Source organism: Schistocerca serialis, chromosome 4 (genome assembly GCF_023864345.2).
Source record: "Schistocerca serialis cubense isolate TAMUIC-IGC-003099 chromosome 4, iqSchSeri2.2, whole genome shotgun sequence".
In the NCBI taxonomy this organism is placed as follows: Eukaryota; Metazoa; Arthropoda; class Insecta; order Orthoptera; family Acrididae; genus Schistocerca; species Schistocerca serialis.
Window position 1 is genome coordinate 557,613,947 of NC_064641.1, and position 21,327 is coordinate 557,635,273.

The 21,327-nt window shown below is 39.5% G+C and overlaps 1 protein-coding gene across 1 annotated transcript; it reads left to right on the top strand.

Moving 5' to 3' along the window:
* The first annotated feature begins 150 nt into the window (after nucleotides 1–150).
* LOC126475289 (FAU ubiquitin-like and ribosomal protein S30) lies at nucleotides 151–18,681 on the top strand. Its single transcript, XM_050103047.1, has 4 exons — nucleotides 151–262; nucleotides 564–644; nucleotides 15,538–15,732; nucleotides 18,421–18,681. Exons 2-4 carry the CDS (start codon nucleotides 567–569, stop codon nucleotides 18,544–18,546), a joined length of 399 nt encoding a protein of 132 aa, XP_049959004.1. The 5' UTR covers nucleotides 151–262; nucleotides 564–566; the 3' UTR covers nucleotides 18,547–18,681.
* The last annotated feature ends 2,646 nt before the right edge of the window (nucleotides 18,682–21,327 follow it).

Here is a 21,327-nt window from a genome sequence, read left to right on the forward strand (position 1 = left end):
TCATAAGAAGTAGCTGTGTATCTTGATTCTCACTGCTGCAGCATGTTAGCGAAAGGTGTTTTTAAATAGTTTTATTAGCCTATGCACTTTACTGCTCAACCAAAGGGAAATATTAAATGGTATCCGATGTTATTGAATATACTCTATGAACAGTCAAAGATATTATTTTAGCAGTTTCAAGTTCGTGAAATTCCTTTGCTTATCTGTGGTAGTTGATTGTAGTTGTTCAATATTTGTTGTGCAAGAGCAGATATCTGTTTCGGTAAGATTCAAGTGACTTGAATTGAATTTTGTTTCAGACCTTCTCAAAAATCGCGTTTTATTAATAAGTAGTGATGTAATCTGTTCTTTTTCGTTTGATCGTTCGTTATATTGTACACGTGGGTGAGCGATGTTTATCAGTGATGTTTCGTTGTTCGTTCTATAGGTTAAAACGGCAATAAGATTCTACGTTTCAGCGTGTTTTGTAACGCAAACTGGGTTAAAAATACAGCTGATGCTATATCATTATTTATAATAGTTCAAAAGTGTTGTTTATTTCCTGTAACATTTTTTGTTAACAGAAAATGATGCAGATTCACATCCGAGGGCAGTCGAATCATGTAATTGACTGCGAAGGAGACGAGTGTGTCGGGCAGATTAAGGTAATTTAGTTTAGTTAGCGTTCGTGTTGGTTGCTGTAGCCTGGTGACCCCTGTACGTGTTCAACTTCTCTCTCTCTCGTGTGTGTGTGTGTGTGTGTGTGTGTGTGTGTGTTTTCGTTTTCATAGTAAAATAATCTTTTTGCACCCAGTAGTTTCACTAGAAAACAATATTTATTTATGTTTGTCATCTATGAGTGGGCGATACATGTAGGAAGTAACATTATTTTGTGAGAATGAGCCATATGTTCCTCAATGTATTAAAAGCGGTTCATCAGTGATTGCTTTTATCTTTTTTATGGCTAAGACCGATTTTGATATAGTGATTTTATCTTGGATCTCTTCCATTTGGTCTGTTTGCATAGAAAAACAGTAATGTCAGAAATTGGGTCCGCAGAACACTTTGTTATTAAGAAATAAACGAATAACAATGTGTTTTGCAGCAAGGCTGACCCAATTTCTGATATTACAGATTTTGATATGACTTGTACATTTTTAGGTAGACATGTAAGCCAACAAAAATGATGTGGAAAAACTTATACAGACCACACAACAGCTATTTGTATGTTTTTGTCTCACAGGGTGTAAGAATCAAGTCATTGGTGTGTTTGCTGCACCACTTGTTAAGGTAGGCACCAGATTTGGCTCCTTCCTTTGATGAGGAGCATCTCTCTTGTTGCACCATCCTGGTGAACTTTGTAAGGAAACTATCTGTTGTGATGGATCCAAATAAGTTTACTGAGACATGTTTTCTGCAAATGTGTTAAATGACATACTCAGCTTCCAGATTGCAATATTTATTTTGATTTTATTGTTTGGAATGGAGGTTGTGGTGAAAGATTGATGTCATTGAATCCAAGGTCTGTTAGGATGGATGGTGCTAATGTGGTTAGCACCATATTTCATGCATTTTGCTGCAGTTAACACAATTTTATCTTAAAAACAGGAAAAGAAAATTCAGACAGCCTGTATAAGATAAGTTTTTTGGTGCACTATACATACTTATTCGTATATCGTAGTATTTCAGTGCCTGCTGTTGCTAACATAGATTGCAGAGTCCTTTTTTTTCTCTCTATCTTTTTTTAATCGAATTTTTATTTTGTTAACAAATTGCAACTTGCAACACCTTAATGTTTTCACACTAATTAAGGCGATATAAGAATGGTACTTTACAAATATGCTTCCGATCAGACAGTAATTCTGGTAGCTGGAATCCAAAGTTTTTGTTAATCATGCCTTCGGCACTCCTGTGCAGATATTTCCATAGCAACTTTCATCCCCTACCAGATATTTCTTTGTATCTGAGAGAAGTGAGAATTTTTATAAATTTAGCTTTAAAATTTTGTTAATCTAATGAAATATTCTCTTAAAAAATTTCATCCTATATTGCATTCCCTTGGGGGTTGAGTTTCCAGAAACACTGAAAGAAATTTTTTATTTCTATCCCAGAAGTCAAATACCAATTGTCATAGATGTAGCCTTAAAAATCCTATTGTAGTTACTTATTGTCAGTAGTAGCTTTCACCTACAACTTTACACCCTTAGTCATTGAATTTCGAAAAATGCTGAAACATACGTTTTTTTATGTTCTGATCGAGAAACCAAATACTTGTTTTCATAGTTGTAGCTTGAGAATTCCCATAATGGTGATGTACTTCCAAAAAGGTTTCACCCCCTCATGGGCAGTTTCAGACAATCTCTTTTCAATGATGCCTACAGTATAAAATCCACACCCTCTCCAGACTTGGTTTCTATTCTTAGTGGTTTGGGCTTGGTGATAACAGGTTCATTTGAGCAGTTACCAGAAAGTGCCAGACAACAGGCTGTACTGCGCATGCGCAGCTACGATGACGTAGGCAGCCCGTGCTTGGTGCTTGCTCTGCTCATACGCTCTTCGTCGTATTTCTGGTGGGGCATCACGTGACCATGTGTAGCCGTGCGGCATGTTGTTGAGGACATACTGAGTTCTACTTAGAGCAATGGTTTTATCATATTCCACATGGATAAAGGATGCAAATAAGGAAGCAGTTCTTGGCTACATATCATTTCAAAATTAGACTCCACAGCTCCAAGTACCATAAAATTTTGCTAAGGGATGACTTCGATAGATTTTTTTTTTTTTTTTTTTTTTTTTTTTTTTTTTTTTTTTTTTTTTTTTTTTCCGTACTCTGCAATGTTGTTATGTAGCACTTCCAACAGGTTTACATCTGTACAACTGACAGTTTATATTCTACTCTAGGAATATGCTGCCAGTCTAAAATTTAGCATAGAATGGCATTTTATAAATTTAAGATGTAAACACAAATTAAGAAATAACTTCAGGTCTAGAGGAAGTACTAGACAAGTGCCTTGTGATCGAAAAACACTTTCACAGAAGGCACATTTGTAAAATTCTGCTACAGCTGTCATTATATTTGAAACAAAATATTTAGTTCAAAACTACTGACCAAATTTGCCTATTTAGTCAGCTTCAAGTCAATGTTTACGTATATTCATACGTATATAGCATTAAGAGATCTCACAGTTTCATTAAAGGGACAGGACATCAGAGACTACTCCAGCAGCATCAGAATTTCATAAACCATACTAAAATGCTTCATTCTGCTGTAATTGCACATTTCTATGTCCAGATGCACTCTGAAGTACCTGATATTCAGCTTTTCATGTGGTTTTCGTGATATCAATTTTCTTAGAGGTCTAGTACTGTATTCTCTTGTTTGTTCCTTTATTATGGTATAACGTCATTCGTCCCAGAAAATGAAAATTTGCACTTTAAATTGAACGAGGTTGAAAGTAGCCAATAGTGTGGAATTAAACACTTCATTTCAAATAAACTAACTGCCTCAGTGGAAAAAGAAATTAACTGAAGCAAATTTCTCTATAAAACAGACGGAAATAGCTTCATTAAGACGTTAATGGTTGATTGCTAATAACGTGGAAATAATATAAAATCAGAAAATTGAAACTACTAACTTATTTTGGTCTTTCATGGTTATGAGAATGTAAATTAATTCACTTGATGGCTCCCAGCCACAGAAATCTGTTCTGATTTCATTTGATGTGGGAGCTGTAAACGAAGACATGAAACATATACACGGGTCACGTGACCAAGATACAAAATACCAATTTTCGTAGGTATAGCTTCAAAATTGCCTTATTTGGGACCCTTTTCAAGAAAACTCTTCGTCCTTTAGGTTGGATTTTCGAAAATTCCTTTCTTAAATGATGCGTACAGTATAAGACCCACACTTTCTCCAAATTTCAAGTTTCTATCCTTAGCAGTTTGGGCTGGGCGATGATGAGTCAGTCAGTTACTCAGGACATTGCATTTTGCATATAGAGGTGTACATTTAAAAATGTAAATGGGTCCACTAAGGTAACTTTCATGTGGAAGGTTGTGATTGGGCCCTGTGTTTGCAAGCCCGATGTGTGTTAATGTCATGAGAATAAATATAATCATTGTAATGCCATATTTTTACTGAAGTATTTAAAACCTTTGCAAGATTTGGGCCAACAGGCCCCGTTGCATCCAGCTAGTCATTTTACATTACATTCATTATGATTAGTGTGTTATAACCTGCCTCTGGTACAGAATCCAACACTTAGAAACTGGTTTCATTTGTTCATGAGAAGTACAGAAATGAGAAATCACATGCAGGTAGATAAACTATGATCACTAGCAACACCTTGGAGCTGAGTGGTCTGTGCAATGGAATGTCATACCTAATGGCCTGGGTTCGATTCCTGGCTGGGTCGGAGATTTTCTCCACTCAGGGACTGGATGTTGTGTTGTCCTTATCATCAGTATTTCATCGCCATTGACACGCAAGTCATCGTAGTGGCATCAACTCAAAAGACTTGGACCAAGCGAACAGTCTACCCAACAGGAGGCCCTAGCCACAGGGCATTTGCATTTACTAGCAGCAATGGCATGAGAAGGGATGTAAGATGAATGTAATAAAACATGAATATTGGAGATGTGTAAAAGGATCTGGTATAGCTGATTGAGAAATAGAAAAGAAAGAAGTGTAACTGGGAAAGATGAGTGTATTTGCTTTAGTGTGTTAGAGGAAAACTGACATGTTGTGATAATTTTTGGAGAAACGTTATAGTTTTAACAAGAAAGAAGTGCTTCAGCTTCTTTAAAGCAACAGGGCATTGAACTTTGAACGGAGTTCAGGGTAGTTTGCTTGAGGTGGACAGCCATAATATGAGTTCTGAATGTTTTTTGTGCTATGGCTGGGCACAGCTCTGGTGATAAGGTAGGTTAATTTTAATGCATGGTACTAGGATGCATGTGCACTGAGGAGCCAGTGAAGTCTAGACATATTTACGGTAGTTGTGGAATTTCTGTTATCACACCTGTTTTGGATTTCAACTAGTGATCTTTGCCAGCTTGATTGCTTGAATCAAAATATTTTTATATAATTGGCAAGTCAAATATTTCTCATTGTTCAAACCTTATGACCTATAACTATAACCTTACTCAAAACCCAGACAAGTGTGAAAGCACTTTCAAGGTAAAGATGACAATGTGTGTGTTTATTATTTTAAATCATATGTACTATAATGTACTCCAGAAATGAGTTATTGAGAAAATATGTGAAATGGGGAATGGCGGTTGGCTGTGGGTTAAGCTGTATGTTAATTGTCTATACTAATGGGAGAACTGCATCTGTTAATTCACATAACAGTATTACCAGAATAATAATATGAAACTGTATCATTCATAATTGCATAGGTCATAAAATGTCATAGCAATAAACATTCTTCTCTTGGCATTACATTATTTAGCTACACAAATTCTTGACCAGAATGCCACCTTCCAAGCATAAGTTAGACCTTGTACTATACTAGAAATCAATTTGTGACTGTTTCATGTTACATTTATTCTCTAATTGCCTAACTCTGTGCCCCCCAGCTACCTCACCCAAAACCCACCTGCCTCTTCCTCCGTATTCTGGTATTCCACCCCTACACCACACCGCCCCACCGGTCGACACAACCCCTCACACCAGTCCACCCGCTGAATTGTAATCCTAGTATTGTTTGCTGATCTGGCTCAATGTGGCTGCAGCTGCACGGGTGTGTAAACCACACACACACACACACACACACACACACACACACACACACACACACGTGTGTGTGTGTGTGTGTGTGTGTGTGTGTGTGTGTGTGTGTGTGTGTGTGTGTGCGTGTGATGATTTTTTGGTTGTTCTGGTGTTGTGCATTTCTCCACAGTAGTCTGTCCTCTGCAAGCCTCATTATCTACATCTACTGCGACATACACCCATTTGAACATGCTTACTGTATTCATCCCTTAGACTCTATGCACAATTTTTACTGCCATGTTTTCCAGCGGTACCAAATTAATTATTCCTTAATGCCTTCAAATGTGTCCTATAAACCTATGCCCTGTTTTACTCGGGTTGTGCCACAAATTTCTTCTCTCTCCTGTTGGGTTCAGTGACTGCGTCTTTAGTTATGGCATCTACCCATTTAATCTGTAGCATCAAATTTCAATAGCTTGTATTCTCTTCTTGAGTAAACAGCTTATTGTTTATGCCTACTTTCGTGCAAGGCTACACTCAGAAAAGATAGCTTCTAAAAAAACTTCCTCTCACTAACATTTACGGTAATGTGAACAAAGTACTTGAGCCTTCCGCTGCTGAGTGTGAAGTCTCCTTATATTACTTCTGCTTGGTCTGTGTCCTTTGTTTTGTATCTAGATAACTAGTGACCTGAAAAGGCAGCATCTATTTTTTGACGAAATGATTAGACGTCAAGATTTAGAAGGTTCTCAAGCTACATGCCTGAAGAAGCATCCTAAGTGCTTTGAAATTGACATATTAAAAATAGAGATTGGGTAGTTTGACAGGGATATTAGCTTTTGCAAAAACATTTTCCAAAGTGGCCTTTTTCTTCTTTTGGTTGTATTGAAATTATCAACAAATTATTGTTTCTGTAGGGAAGCAGCAGCATTTGCCCACCAATGAATTTAGTGCTTCTCTGATTTAAAGCATTTCTCAACATTATTTTCGTTTCCCACTCAGTTCTGTAGTTAGAGTATCTGGAGAATATTGATTTATGGAGAATATTGATTTAGATGTTTTATGGGCTTTCACAGCCATTTGTCCCATACTTGACAAAGTTACAGGTAGGACCGACAAAGAACTTAATGTAGAACAGGAAATAAACCTATTCAGATGTTAGGGGAAGATTTCCAGAAGGCTTTTGACACCGTTCCTCACAAATGACTATTATTCCGATTGCGTGCATATGGAGTATAGTCTCAGTTGTGTGACTGGATTCGGGATTTCCTCTCAGAGTTCACAGTTCGTAGTGATAGACCGTAAATCTTCGAGTAGAACAGAAGTGATATCTGGCGTTCTGTGAGGTAGTGTCATAGGCCCTCTGCTGTTCTTGATTTAATGTAAATGATTCGGGTGATAATCTCAGTAGCCCCATTAGATGGTTTGCAGATGGTGCTGTAATTTACCATCTAATAAAATCATCAGACTGTCAATTCCAATTACAAAGTGATCTAGAGAGAATTTCTGTATGGTGCGAAAAGTGGCAATTGGCACTAAAGAAAGAAAAGTGCGAGGTCATCCACGTGGGTACTAAAAGAAATCCGACAAATTTTGGGTATACGATAAATTGCACAAATCTAAGGGCTGTCAATTCAACTAAATACCTAGGAATTACAATTACGAACAACTTAAATTGGAAAGACCACATAGATAATATTGTGGGGAAGGTGAAACAAAGACTGCGCTTTGTTGGCAGAACACTTAGAAGATGTGACAAACCCACTAAAGAGACAGAATACATTACACTTGTCTGTCCTCTGCTGGAATATTGCTGTGCAGTGTGGAATCCTTACCAGGTAGGATTGATGGAGGACATCAAAAAAGTGCAAAGAAGTTCAGCTCATTTTGTGTTTTCATGCAATAGGGGTGAGAGTGTCACAGATATGATACGCACATTGGGGTGACAGTTACTGAAACAAAGGCGGTTTTCTTTGGGTTCTTCCGAATGTGAAAATGATCATAATAATAAAATAAGAGAAATCAGAGCTTGAATGGAAAGATTTAAGAGTTCTTTTTTCCCCCACGCCATTCAAGAGTGGAATGGTATAGTAGTAGTATGAAAATGGTTTGATGAACCCTCTGCCAGGCACTTAAGTGTGAATTGCAGAGTAACCATGTAGATGTAGATAATGACCACCAGAGGGGTAGGAGTGTGGTGAAATAAGCTCTACTTCTCTCACAGGCCAGAAGCCTCCACTTGTGTTCCGCATTTCTGTGAAAGCAGAACTGACACTTCGTGACAGAGATTGCAGTCCCTTAGAGTGTTGTAATCAAACTCCATGACGGGCCAAGATTAGTCATTTCATACATTTCAAAATAAGAAAACAGCAAGAAAAAGCACAGTGCAAAGGATTCAGTAATGGCTGCAGCAATTTCTTACTGAGTTTAGTGGTATTGTAAATGAGGTAGTTCACACCTGGTCTCTACCAGTATTTGACACCACTGTAGTTCAAAACACATTGCCTAGTAAAACTGTTGTGTTAAGTGTTCACATTATACTAATTTTTGAACTTCCCTAACAGATAAACACATTATACACGTGTCAGTCACCCTAATATGACTACTGCCTATGTTCGATGTATACATGGAACCATTCACAGATAGCAGGTGTCAGTAGTTGCAGTGGAGGATATAGAAAGTGTTTTGGGGAGGGAATGGAAAACAGTGCAGTCATTGCCATAATGTGGAAACTAAGTGATCTATCTGATGTCCAAAAGTGGCACGATCTTTGTTTTGAGGCCAAAGGTGGAAGCACTTTTGAAATGACTAAATTTTTGAACTATTCACATGCCACCGTTGTTCAGGTATACAGTGCTTGGCTAAATGGCACTACTCAAAACTGGCACCAAGGCAGATGTGGTGCACCGTGGGCCATGGTGACAGGGGTTAATGAGAGATGCAGAAATGTGTGCAGGCAAACAGATGTGCGACTGTTGAGCAACTGACTACCCAGGTAAACCAAGGGGCTACAGATACTACCTCCTAAATGACTATAAAGCAGATATTGGTGCATTGGGCTGCCTCAACAGGTGCCTGGTTCATGCACCCATGCTGACTGCTACTCATTGGTGACAAAGGCTGGAATTTCTACACTAGTACTACAACTAGACTTCGACCAAGTGGAAGTTTATGCTCCATTGATTGAAATGTCTGAAAGCAAACAGCCTGAAACAGTTGTCGGAAGGGTCCAGGATGGATGAGGGAGTGGTATGGTATGGGCAATGTTTCTGTGAAATTCCATGGGTGATCTTGTCATTATGGACCCCCAGGGGCTCAGTATTTGGTTGCTGGGTACGGGCTTGGCAACCCCTGGTTCCTGAGCTGGAGACTGGTAAGCTCCATCAGTCCTCTGTTACCATAAGTTCCAGGCATGCTTCAGTGACCACTGAGCTGCGCAGCGGTGAAATGTTGTGTGTTTCAGAGAATGGAGGCCTTGGCTTCACCACCTGGGCTACGAGGCAGGTACACACCTCTATGTAAAAAATCTCAACTGCAAGCTGTGCTATGTGCTGATGAGGTGAATGGCTGTTAGGTAAAACAGGCTCTAGCGGGTAACCTGTGGGGCACCTGCTGTCCTCTAGTTGTAGAAGGCTTGCTCAGATATAAGGAGCCTGTCTAGGTCGATGGTTATTTTCCCTAGTGTCTCGTGGGATCCCTATGGGGGGATTCTGCATCTGCACCTGATGGGATGGGTGTACTGTCGGGTAGAAAATCATCAAAGAGAGCTTGGTTGGTCAGTCTTCAGAAAAAGAAGTCACAGAATCATAGTAACATGGCATTAGTGGGTCATAACACTTTCATTGTAATCGAACCAAGGGGGGAACCTATGAGAAGGTTTCCCTTTTTTGTATTCACAAGGCATTGGAAGGTCTTGCCGGGTCACTAAAAAGTGTCAAAACTACTTCGCAAATGGAATACTTTTGGTTGAAACTGCTAATTCAAACCAAGTATCTAAGCTTCGGGGTGTAAGGCCTTAAGTGACTATCCAGTCGAGTTGCATAGCACGCGTAACTTTAGTAAGGGCATGGTTACCTGCTCAGATATTTGGAGCTGGACTCCGCAGAGTTAGCGAAGATTGGAAACATATGGGCGCCACGGAAGTGCAGAACTACGAGGTGAATCAATGGCAAATTGGAAAAATCTGCAACATTTATTGTAACATTTGATGCTCCAGAATTACCTGAACATATCCTTGCAGGCTATATCCGTCTTAAGGTTTTCCTGTTTGTTCCTAACACAATGCAATGCTTCAAATGTCAAAGATTTGGCCGTACCACTACGGGACATAATGGGAGGGCTATGTGTGGCAATGGTGGAGGCTCAGCTCACAGATCAGGCAATTCTTGTACACTTCCTCCGAAATGTGTAAACTGCTCTGAGGATCACCCAGTGTGGAGCAGAAAGTGAGACACACACACACATCCTATGGTGAAGCTAAAAAGCTTTCAAAGCTATACAACCTCTGGTTTTTGCTGCTACTTTTGCATCTATCCGTAAGACGCCAATCACTAAGTGTGATGCCTCCACACAAACTCATACCACAGATAAAAGTACGAGCACATGCACTTGTTGATGTACCTGTGGGAAATGCTACACTTGAAACAGAAGTCATTCGGAAGCCGACAGTAATGGGCTTATCTTCTGCTTACTGCCCACTGTCGGAAGCCTTCTAAGTCATCCCCACAAACCAAGTAATTCAAATGGATATCGCTCACATTTGGAAGAAGTACAGCTCATGGTCCAGGAGAAACCATTCTGTATCTGCTTACAAAAGACGCATTTTAAAGTAACCGACAAACCTGCCTTACAAGGTTACCAACCCTACAGGAAGGACAATATTACTGGAGACAGGGCTAAAGGTGGAGGGCCAATCCTCTCCTCCTGTTCCTCGTACCACAACCATACAAGCAATTGCTGTGAACATTCTAGCACCCTTTAATATAACAGTGTTTTCTTTGTATCTTTCACCTAATGATGCTTTAGCTGCAGGCACACTGACACAACTCCTCCAAGCAGTCCGATACCCACTTCCACTTCTTCTTTGGGGGGGGGGGGGGGGGATGACTTCAGTGCTCGCGGTGTGCTGTGGGATCAGCTACCAGTTGCTCCAGAGGTCAGATGATCAAGTGACTCATCCTTTCTGAGAATATGACACACTTTTCCACAGGTACAGAATGTTTTTCAACCATTGACCTTCTGCTTTTGTTCCCCATCTATTGCAGACCCAGTTCAGTGGTAAGTGGCTGCAGATTTACATTCTAGTGACTACTTCCCAGTGTGGATCGGTCTGCCAACTAGGACGGTGGCTGACAGGAGACCACAAAGATGGATGATACAAAGGGCAAATTGGTTGCAATACAGTTTGACAGGCTACTTTTTAACAAAAGGATTGTACACAGGAGATGATGGCCCATGTCACTTGAGATCTGGTGGGGTGCCGCAGAGTCCATCTCCCAGTATAGTAGCCACCTCGGATGATGGCCTGTGCCTTGTTGGAATGATGACTGTTGATTGGCAATTGGGGCCAGGTGAACAGCTCTGCAGAACTTCAAACACCTCCAACTACAGAAAACTTTCATGCCTTCATATCTGTGAGAGCACATGCAAGGCTAGTGATGAAAAAATGGAAGAGGTAGTCCTGGAAGGAATTCACGACTTCCATTAATCAGTCAACTTCCACTATGCAAGTTTGGGACTCAATAAGGCAGATTTAAAGGAAGGGCAGTGCACATCCCCTGACAGCCTTGTCAAGTAATGGGGTCTTGGTGGACACCCCAGAAGACATGGCTCAGGTTTTAGTTGAACACTTTTTTACTGTAACTGCATCATTCAGACAAGCTTCTGCGTTTCAGGTGTTCTGTACGACTGCGGAGATGAGGAAGCTCAGTTTCTTCTCACACATTAGGAAGTCTGCAACCTTCCATTATCCATGTGGAACGGGAATCAGATTTGTCTGCAGCCAGACACACAGCTCCAGGACCTGATTAGGTCCGTTATGCCATGCTTAGTCATCTGTGCCCTTAAGTGAAAGAACAACTTCTTTCTTGTTTCAATCAGATCTGGTTTGATGGACAGTACCCCACGACTTGGAAGGAGGCCATATTATTTTCATTCTGGAAACCACGAAAGTACTGTAGTGCCCCTTACAGTTACCGGACTGTAGCCCTTACCAGTTGTGCAGGTAAGACGCTTGAACGCTCGAATCCCAAGTTTATTTGAGCTGCTCCCAGTGTGGTTTCAGGCACTGCCGTTCCTCCCTTGACAACTTAATTCTACTGGAGACGGTGATACAGAAGTCCTTACGCCAAAACCATTTCGTTTGTTTTTTGACCTCGAAAAAGCATACAACATTACTTGGAGTTACAGCATTCTTTGCCAGTTTCATGTATGGGGACTACAAGGATGTCTACCATTTCTTAACCAATCCTTTCTCAAGGACTCGTTGTTGATATTGCGTTGGCAACGCCTTGTCTGACTGCTTTATTCAAGAGAATGGGGTCCCCAAAGGCATTGTCCTCAGTGTCGCATTGTTTGCCATCATTATGAATGGCATTTCCTCTGCAGTCAGGAGCCCTGTCAAATGCTCTTTGTTTGTGGAAGACTGTGCAATCTTGTACTCTTCCTCTGATCTTGCGACGATGACGAGGCAGCTACAACTGACCATTAGGATGTTGGAAACCTGGACCAGGACAACTACTTTTCGGTTCTTACCAGAGAAGACTACATATATCAGTTTTAATCATGCTCGAGCTTTAACCATACAGTGCTCACAGTGGGGGACAATATGTTACATTTTCAAGGAACTGTATGCTTTTTGGGTGTATTATTTGACTCAAAATTAACTTATCTCCACACTTGAAAGACCTACAAACAAAGGGCTTCCAGTCATTGAATATTTTGAAATGCCTTAGCGGAAATACGTGGAGTGGATGGGTCCCTCCTCCTGCAGTTTTTTGGGGGATTTGTTCGAGCCTGTTTAGACTATGGCAGTGTGGTGTACAGATCAGCCTGTACTTCCTACCTCAAGATGTTAGATGCTGTCCACCATGGGGCATTCAGATATCGACTGGAGTGTTTCGGACCAGCACAGTTCAGAGGCTGGTGAACTGCCATACTATATTCGGCAACATATTCATTTGGCTTGACAGGCACCGAAAATCTCAGCATCACTACGATCATTGGCATACAGTGCAGTGTCGTACCTTTGAATGGCAGTTCAGGAATTGGCCCCATGCGACCAAGCCATTTGGGATACGTGCTATAGACTGTCTCCAGGTTCTGCATCTATCAGACTTCAAAATACACTGCCAGGGATGGAAATCATTGTGCTTTGGTGTCTTCAAAGGCCCAGCGTGATCTTAAGCTTGAGACAGTACAGGAAAACTTGTACTCCATATTATTTCCTTCCTATCTCTTTTTTGTGTCCATTTTAAGTACATATCACAGTTTTATTGCTGTTTATACAGATGGACCCTAGCAAGAAACTGTCCTCAGTTGTTCTGCAGTTTTCGCTGATAGGGTTTTTAAAGTGCTTCTTCTGTAACAATTTACAAATTATGATGAGGAAATATGGCATTCTGACGGCACTGGAGAGTTATCACTGACATCATTCTACCAGGTTTCTTGTCTGTTTCGACTTGCTTAGAGCACTACAAGCACTTCGCCAAATGTATCCATTAGACCATCTGACTCATCTCGTCCATGACTCCCTACTGTGGTTCCAACAACATGGCAAGGAGGGAGATCTTTTGCTGGGTACCTGGCCAGATTGAGTTACAGGGAAATGACATGGCTCACAAAGCCGCCAAGGAAGCTGTCCATTGATGTCCCATCTCGTTGCACGCAATCATCTCATTTTCTGACAGACTGAATTGTTTCAGGTGATGGAAAACAAACTGCAGTCAATCAATTTGACTGCTTAGGCATGGCGGACTTCATGTCAGTCTCGCCACTGGAAGGTGGTTCTGCTTACCAGACTGCACGTCTGACATAGCCCTTTAACACACGGCTCCCTCCTCCGGTGGGAGGATCCACCATTCTGTGAAGTTTGTGATGTGCCACTTTCAGTTCAGCATATTTTGGCAATGTGTGTCATATATACCGATATTAGGGCCACCCACAGTCTAGATGGAGATCTGCCCACCATCCTCGCTGATAGTGCTTCCATTGTTGCAAGAGTGGTGAAATTTTGTGAACTGTCAAGCCTCATCCCTAAACCGGTTGGAAAGGGAGGCAGACTTTAATTCATTATAAACAGCTCCACATGTGGGGACAGCCTTCGTCCCCACCCATGAGATTGGCATGCTGACTTTTCGTCTGGCTGCTGAGGACCATGCTATTTAGTGCCTCTCACCTGAAATCATCATCATCATTCCGGAAGTCACAGTGTATCAATGTAAGTGTGCCTGTATGCTTGGGGACCATATCCTTCCCTGCAAGCAGCATGTTTTTCTTCAGCACAATGGCATCTACCGGCAAGGCATATCACTGTGCCGCACAACTCAGTGTACATGCGTGGTTTGAATAGCAATAGATGAGTTTAGCATACTCCTCTTTCTAAGAAACTCGCTGGATTTAAACCCAATGGGACCATCTTGATCAGGCAGTCTGTGTCATAGATCCGCAACTGAGAAACCTAGTGCAGCTTACCATAGCACGAGACTCGGCATTGCTCCACATCCTTGTCGGTATCTTCCAGAATCTTGTGGACTCTCTTCCTGCTTGTCTCACAGCAGTCCACAGTGCAGAAGGTGGTTGTACAGGCTTTTGACAGAATGGTCACGTTAATGTGATTGGACAGTGCAAGATGCTAGGTCCTTTGGCAGAGTCTTACGTTGTGTCCTGTGGTGTATATCTTCTACCCACTATTCTACTGCCCAGAATTGTTGTGGCACTGAGTGCACTGATACATTGTTGCATTTGTGTGATTTTTTATTTTCCAAACACATTCATACAGACATTGTCTTTCCAAACTGGGCTTTGTCAGATGTGCAATATCACTGTCTTTCATAAAATAATTAATCTGGATATAATTCACTATGAAATAGTCTCTATTAGGTATTTACACTTCTATGCATTTTGAGGCAGAATTGGCACATATATTTGCATGTATCGCAACATATGAATTTTTCTTGTCCCTGTAGATAACTTTGTGATATATACATAGCCAATAAATCGTGGGGGTAATAAGTCACTTCCCAGACTTAAAGCCGGTGTGAGAAATCGTCCTGATCTAATTTCTAACAAATACAGTTCTGTTAATTTGTGCCTTGACTTTTACCACACTTGTGAAAGATTCCTTCCATGATCAGAATGTAACAATGTTATGAGAATGAAAGTTGCCACCTAAGAGCATCTCCACTATTGGTGAGTGGTTACTTGCCTTCTCATAATATTGTTGCATCCCATCCTGGTTTCCATGATTAGACTCTCACAACACTTTGTGTAAATGAAGGACTGCACTAATGATGTTGGCCTTCAGTTAACATGCAAATGGCCATTATAGGGAAACAAGCAGATTCTGGTTTGATATTTACCTGCACCCACAAATATGACAGTGGAAAATATTGGAGTTAGTAAAATTAACAACTCTAATGTAATTGAGGTACTCAGTGTAGGGATATTAGTGAGACTGACACAAACTTTCAAACAACTTCTGTTTTTAGAAGTGACACACACACACACACACACACACACACACACACACACAGTGGTAACACAGATCAGTAAGTAAAGATAAGTGACACATCTTTTTCCTTGTTTACGTGAGGCAGTCATAATTTCATGATTCTTTTTTGCAGGAGCTTGTGTGTCACCTGGAAGGTGCTGACGATGTGGATTCGGCAAGTTTGTATTGTGCAGGAGCTCCAGTTGCAGATGATGTTCTAGTGTCTGCACTGTCTTGTCTTGAATTAGACTTCACTGTGAGCCTCAAGGGAGGAAAGGTTCATGGATCACTAGCTCGAGCTGGAAAGGTCAAGGGTCAGACTCCAAAGGTTTGTGTTCTTTTTCAAGGGATAAGAAGTTAGTTGCCTAAGGAGACTTTGTTTTTAGTTATGTTCTGTTTGTTTAATATGTAATGTATGTGGAAGTGAAAGTTTTGTCCAGCAGCTATGTATCAAATTCTTTTCAGGAAGTACAACACAGAGTAAAGCTGATAAAAACACTTAAAATAGAACACAACACCCCTAGCATCTTTAGAGTTTGTGGAAATTAGTACAAAGCCGGACAACTAAATGAATGGTATATAGCATAGTAAGCACTCAGGTCTCTTGAGTGTGATGTACAGAATGCACAGTAACTGTATTCTGGACTTTCCCATTAATCTGTTTTGCCAGTTTGGTGGTTGTGATGAAAAATTTCCCAAATTTCCATGGCTTTGGTGTAAAATTTACTACTGGTGGGACTGAGGCAGGTGGTAGTGGATAGATGAATTTGGCGGGTATTATATTGCACAAAAGTTTCACGGGACAGATTGTCAATGTGTGGTGATATAGAAATGTCAAAGCGTTGGTAGTTCCAGTCCTGATGAGTGAAGGAGACAGCTGTAAAAAGTTACATAGTTTAATTTGAAGTGAGACAATTTGGAAACTGAAGATTTTAGTCAATCAGTCGGACAAGTATCTTGTGTATTTTATATTAGTGTTGATATGGGGGGGGGGGGGGGTGGTATGTGGGACAAATGTCCCCATTTTAAAGTATGAGTTATATATTAATCCTTGGAGAATTTCCTGTTGAGGCCCTCAGTGTGGGTAGGACTGGGTGATAAGGGTGATACAGACTTTATGCAATTGATGTTTCTTACACCATGTAAACCATGTGATAGAAGTGTTTGGCAGTCACTTTCTTGTAATGCCACTTCAAAAAGACCCTTTGTAGATTTGATGCTGGAGTAGTAGTGTACATTTACTTAGATCAAGGATTCACCAAGGCAGTTATTTATTGTTACATGACAAGTAGAGAAGCTTGGGTTCCTCTTTCAGCCATTACACTGCTCTCTAGTTTTGTTAGATAAATTGTACTTCAACACAGCATTGTGAGCTTTAGTCCTTACGCTTATACTTAGTTTTTTAATGCCAGTAAAGGACATAAATGTAAGATGAAGATCCTTCCATTTCATATCTGACTGAAGTAACCAAATAAATTATAGTCACTGATTACTATTTGACAGTTGTGGAATGGTGCACCAGAAAGTTTACTTTCTATTGTTGTTATCCGTCTTAAACCTGATTTGGTGCTACACCACCCTGAAATTCAGTTGTGGTGGCAGGCTGAAGTGTCGTGTAGCGCAAGGTGATTGGGTGATAATTTGGTTGAGAGGTGGTAAAACCAGTGAATGTGAATACAGAATAGATTGTAGTAACACTTGATCAGTAACAGTAACATGGTGTCTAAATTTGCATAATAATTAACACATTTTTCCTAGTAAAATCTAAAGTGCATGGTGAATTCAGGAAACCTGTATAATACAGCGGACAAGACTGATGGGTATTTTGGTACATATCATTTAGGATTCTTTTCCCCACTTCCTGTGATTAAGAAAGGAACATAAAGTATATAGAAGGCAATGTTAGGACAAAGATTTTCCTTACTGTGTTGTGGGGATGACTGTTAATTTTTGAAGTATTCTGGAAAAAATACAAGTTCTGCAATCTAATTTGGCATCCACAAATGTTATTTGATATTACATATTGTACTAGTTTAAATTTCAATTTAATGGAACTGCTTTAATGGTATTTCAGATGAAATTCTTGACAAAAAGTTATCTTTTAAAAGTAAACACAGATTATGCAATTTTCAAATGAATGAAGTGTAATTTTTATTAAATCCTATGTTCTTTCATCTAGTTACTGCATAATAACCTAACTTTCATTGAACCTTGCCAATTCCAGAATCTGTCAACAATGATAAAATTTTGAATAGCTTGAATATTGACAGAGCTTAACACAAACATCCTACATTTCAAAATCAAAGACAACAGTCATGTGATTTGATTTGATATCTTTGAAATTTATTTACAGCGCAGTGTGCACAAACTCAGTAAAAGTGAGAAATAGTTTAATGCCCCTTGTGAGGTTATCAGCAACCTATGCATTTATTTATCTTTAAATGAAATGAGCAGTGACATGTGTAAATTGTATTTAAATAATGGAATTGGTAAAATAAAAGAATCTACTCACCAAGCAGCGGCAGGAGAAAACCCACACAAATGTTATGGTAATGTTCAAACTTTTGGGGCCACAGACCCCTTCTCCTGGTAGAAGGTTTGAAAGGAAGGGAAGAGGGAGGAAGGAAAACGACGGGTGAGGTTTATGAAATGGCGAGAGTAAAAGCCATCTGGAACCCCAAGACAGGGTAGAATTACCAAACAGGAAGGGAAGGAAAGTATTTCCTTATCATCCTGTCCGATAAGTCTCTGCCAACATGGGGTTCTGGGTGATTTTTCCGTAACTTCCCCCATTTTGTAAACCTTGCCAGTCATTTTCCTTCATCACTCTTCCTTCCCTTCAACCCTTCTGCCAGGAGGAGGAGGCACTGGCTTCAAAATTGCACATATTTCCACTTTTTGTGTTTTTTTTTCTCCTGCTGCCACTTGGTGAATAGATTTTGTTATCTGTTGAATTATATTTTTTAAAATTATTTGTATTGGTATGTTATAATGAGATATGTACATTTAACAACAGGTAGAGAAACAAGAAAAGAAGAAGAAGAAAACTGGAAGGGCGAAGAGACGAATCCAGTACAACCGTCGATTTGTGAACATTGTCCAGACATTTGGCCGTAGGAAGGGGCCCAATTCTAATTCATAAGCTGTAAATGCAGTTTACTGTGCTTTATTGTGAATGGTCAATGTGTGGAGATTGACTTAAAATTGCATGTCTCCTAATTTGAAACATATTCTTCTTCAATAATGTACAGAAAGTGAAATAAATGTGGGTCATTTATTTTTGTATTATTCATTCAGTTTCTCCAAAACACGATGAATTCAACCTATTTGTTTGCTGCGTTGTTATAAAATTAATAGCAAAGAACTACAAAATTTTTGTAAAGTCAGTGTTAATATTAAATATTCAAGAAAATTGTTCGTACAAAATATCACATTAAGAATTGGCTGTAGTCACTAATATGTGGACTACAGGTAAATCAACTTGATCAGGAGAATAATATGACTCCAGGCTTGACTTTTATTTTTTATGCTTAAAAAATAAATAAATAACTTACTACCAATTCAAAAGACTATGATAAATGTACAAGTTAATGTGATCATATTGTCTCTTAAAAACAGAGAAGTGGGAAGGAAGAAAATTTGGGAAATGCATTGAGCTCGAGAGATTCCCAGTTACAGACTATCCAACTTGGAATTTCAGTATTGTCTTCTTTCTATGACACACACACAAGGAATATAAATATTGCAAACGGGAGGACTACAGTTATTTCATAGTATCGGGTCCGTCTGTAAGTATGATCACATCAGTACCTGCTAAATTATGAAACTAGGTGTCAAGTTCTTTGTTACTACTGCTATGTTCCTCATATCTAATGAGCTCATACAGAAAAATTCTAAGCTCAGTATACATTCCACAGTACTTCTCTTGGGGAATGTCACCTAACACACAACAAAATGAAAACGTGTTCATTGCAGATGTGCTGAAATGAATACTTATAAAAAGTTGTGCTCAGCTTTAGGGGTGAAATTCTTTACCAGATTTTAATTTAATAAGCCTTTTTGCTATGTTGATACAGAAACCCTATCAAAATTGTTTGAAGAAATTGTAGTTAGTTGTGCCGCATGCACATCAGAGTTAAATCTATGCAATGCTGTCACTAAAAATTGCCACAGCATTTTATGTGGTGAATGTTGGACAAGAATTATAGCAGCCACAGCTTATATCTTTCTTTGTGAGATTGGCAGAATGATTAGAAAACATAATTTGTGGAAATACAAAAAATTAACCAAGATTATAATTGAACAAGCATCAGTGCTCTCTTTGTCTCAGCAATTTATTTTTGCCCCAGTCTGTTTCTTAGTAAGTCATCATAATAGTATCGAGTGTTCCAGAAAGTCTTTAAATATAATTGTAGTCTAGTCAAATTGGGGATTTCAAGTGATTGGCTCATTGAAAATATTTTTGCTAATTCCCGAATAATTCCTGCTGTCCCAGCATTGAAAACATTTTAAATGAAAAAGGTGGAAACCCAATAATAACTTTCAGGGTACAGTTTTTGAGATTAAACAATGCACTCGTGCCTTTTCTATGACAAACTTCCTTACGTTATACACAAAATATGCCTCCTGTATAGCAGATATGCTAAAATGCAAATTATACTTTCCTTTTATGAATAAACCACATTTCGTCTTCATTAGCATAAAACTGAATATAGTCATGAATAATGGAACTGGGACTTTCATACAATAACATTATGCAAAGTGTTATTAGCAAATTAGAATAAAAATGAATGACAGTCCAAATGATAGCATTAACTGTTAATTGTAGTCCGTTCCAAAACCCACGACCAGTTCCACACCTTACAGATGCATCCTCATGTGCATTTAAGTGTTCACTTCATGCCCGATGGGAATTACAATGTACCAAGTTGCAGCTATACATGAGAGTAATTGATCTCTCAATGGCTGTCACTAAACTAGAAGGTTGTTAAACACTAATGGTGGCCATCTTAATCAAATCTATAAGCTGAGAAAATTTGAGTGTGAAAGTGCAATAAGTGGAAGGAATGCTCACTATATTTCTCGCAACTTCGCAATCAAGCAGCAATACATGTACGAAGTTCCGTAATGGCCTTTGTGGGGTGTATCAGATCGGCCCATCAAGAATCTGAGTCACGGAAATATCAGAGCCATCCAGTGAAGGTGCCCTGGAATCATGATGTAGAGGATCTGCTGTAGTGATTCATATAATGGCAGCAGGCAGGCTGTACGTCCCCAGGTTGAGTGCATCCCTGACCAGTTTAAGATGGTTCTGGGCATGTGGATTAAGTAGGGAGTGCCATGGATGTGCTGCACAAATCAAACTGTGATCTTGCGATCATTTCATTTAAGATGTAAAACCCGTCATAGGTGTTCAAAAGGATAACAATAAGCATCAAATGTGGTCATACAGATTTTCCTTCATTTTAATTCTAATTTGTTAATAACATCTTGCGTAATATTCAAAGTCTATCAATTGTGTATTCCTTTAGGTGTGGTTGCTCCACTTACAGAACAGTTTCTGAAAACAGTTGAAAAGGAAAATAAATTGTCCAGTCTATTTAAAAAATTATTCATGAGTGCCAAGAAACAGTAAAAAGATACATTTATTCTGTGAAACATCCAAATATATGCATGAACTAGCTAGTTAACTTTGAAATGGATCATTCAGATGCACTGATCCTACAGATATCCATAAAAGAATTTGTATGTGTGCTTTTTCAGGCTTTTGTGACAACCACTTGAAAGGTTCTCGGGCCTAGTGTCACATACTATGTACACTGCAGTTGCTAATCTTATTCACAGGTGATTGTGGCTAGTTAGTTAGTTCTGCATGCAAGGAGTGTACAACTCGCTACTACAACAAACGGATCTCGATGCCTAC

What these genes read in the sequence shown, in the direction of transcription:
- LOC126475289 (XM_050103047.1), top strand. Translation starts at nt 567, where the DNA reads ATGATGCAGATTCACATCCGAGGGCAGTCGAATCATGTAATTGACTGC. An exon ending in AGTGTGTCGGGCAGATTAAG is followed by an intron (nt 645 to 15,537) that starts GTAATTTAGTTT and finishes TCTTTTTTGCAG; the next exon opens with GAGCTTGTGTGTCACCTGGA. An exon ending in TCAAGGGTCAGACTCCAAAG is followed by an intron (nt 15,733 to 18,420) that starts GTTTGTGTTCTT and finishes ATTTAACAACAG; the next exon opens with GTAGAGAAACAAGAAAAGAA.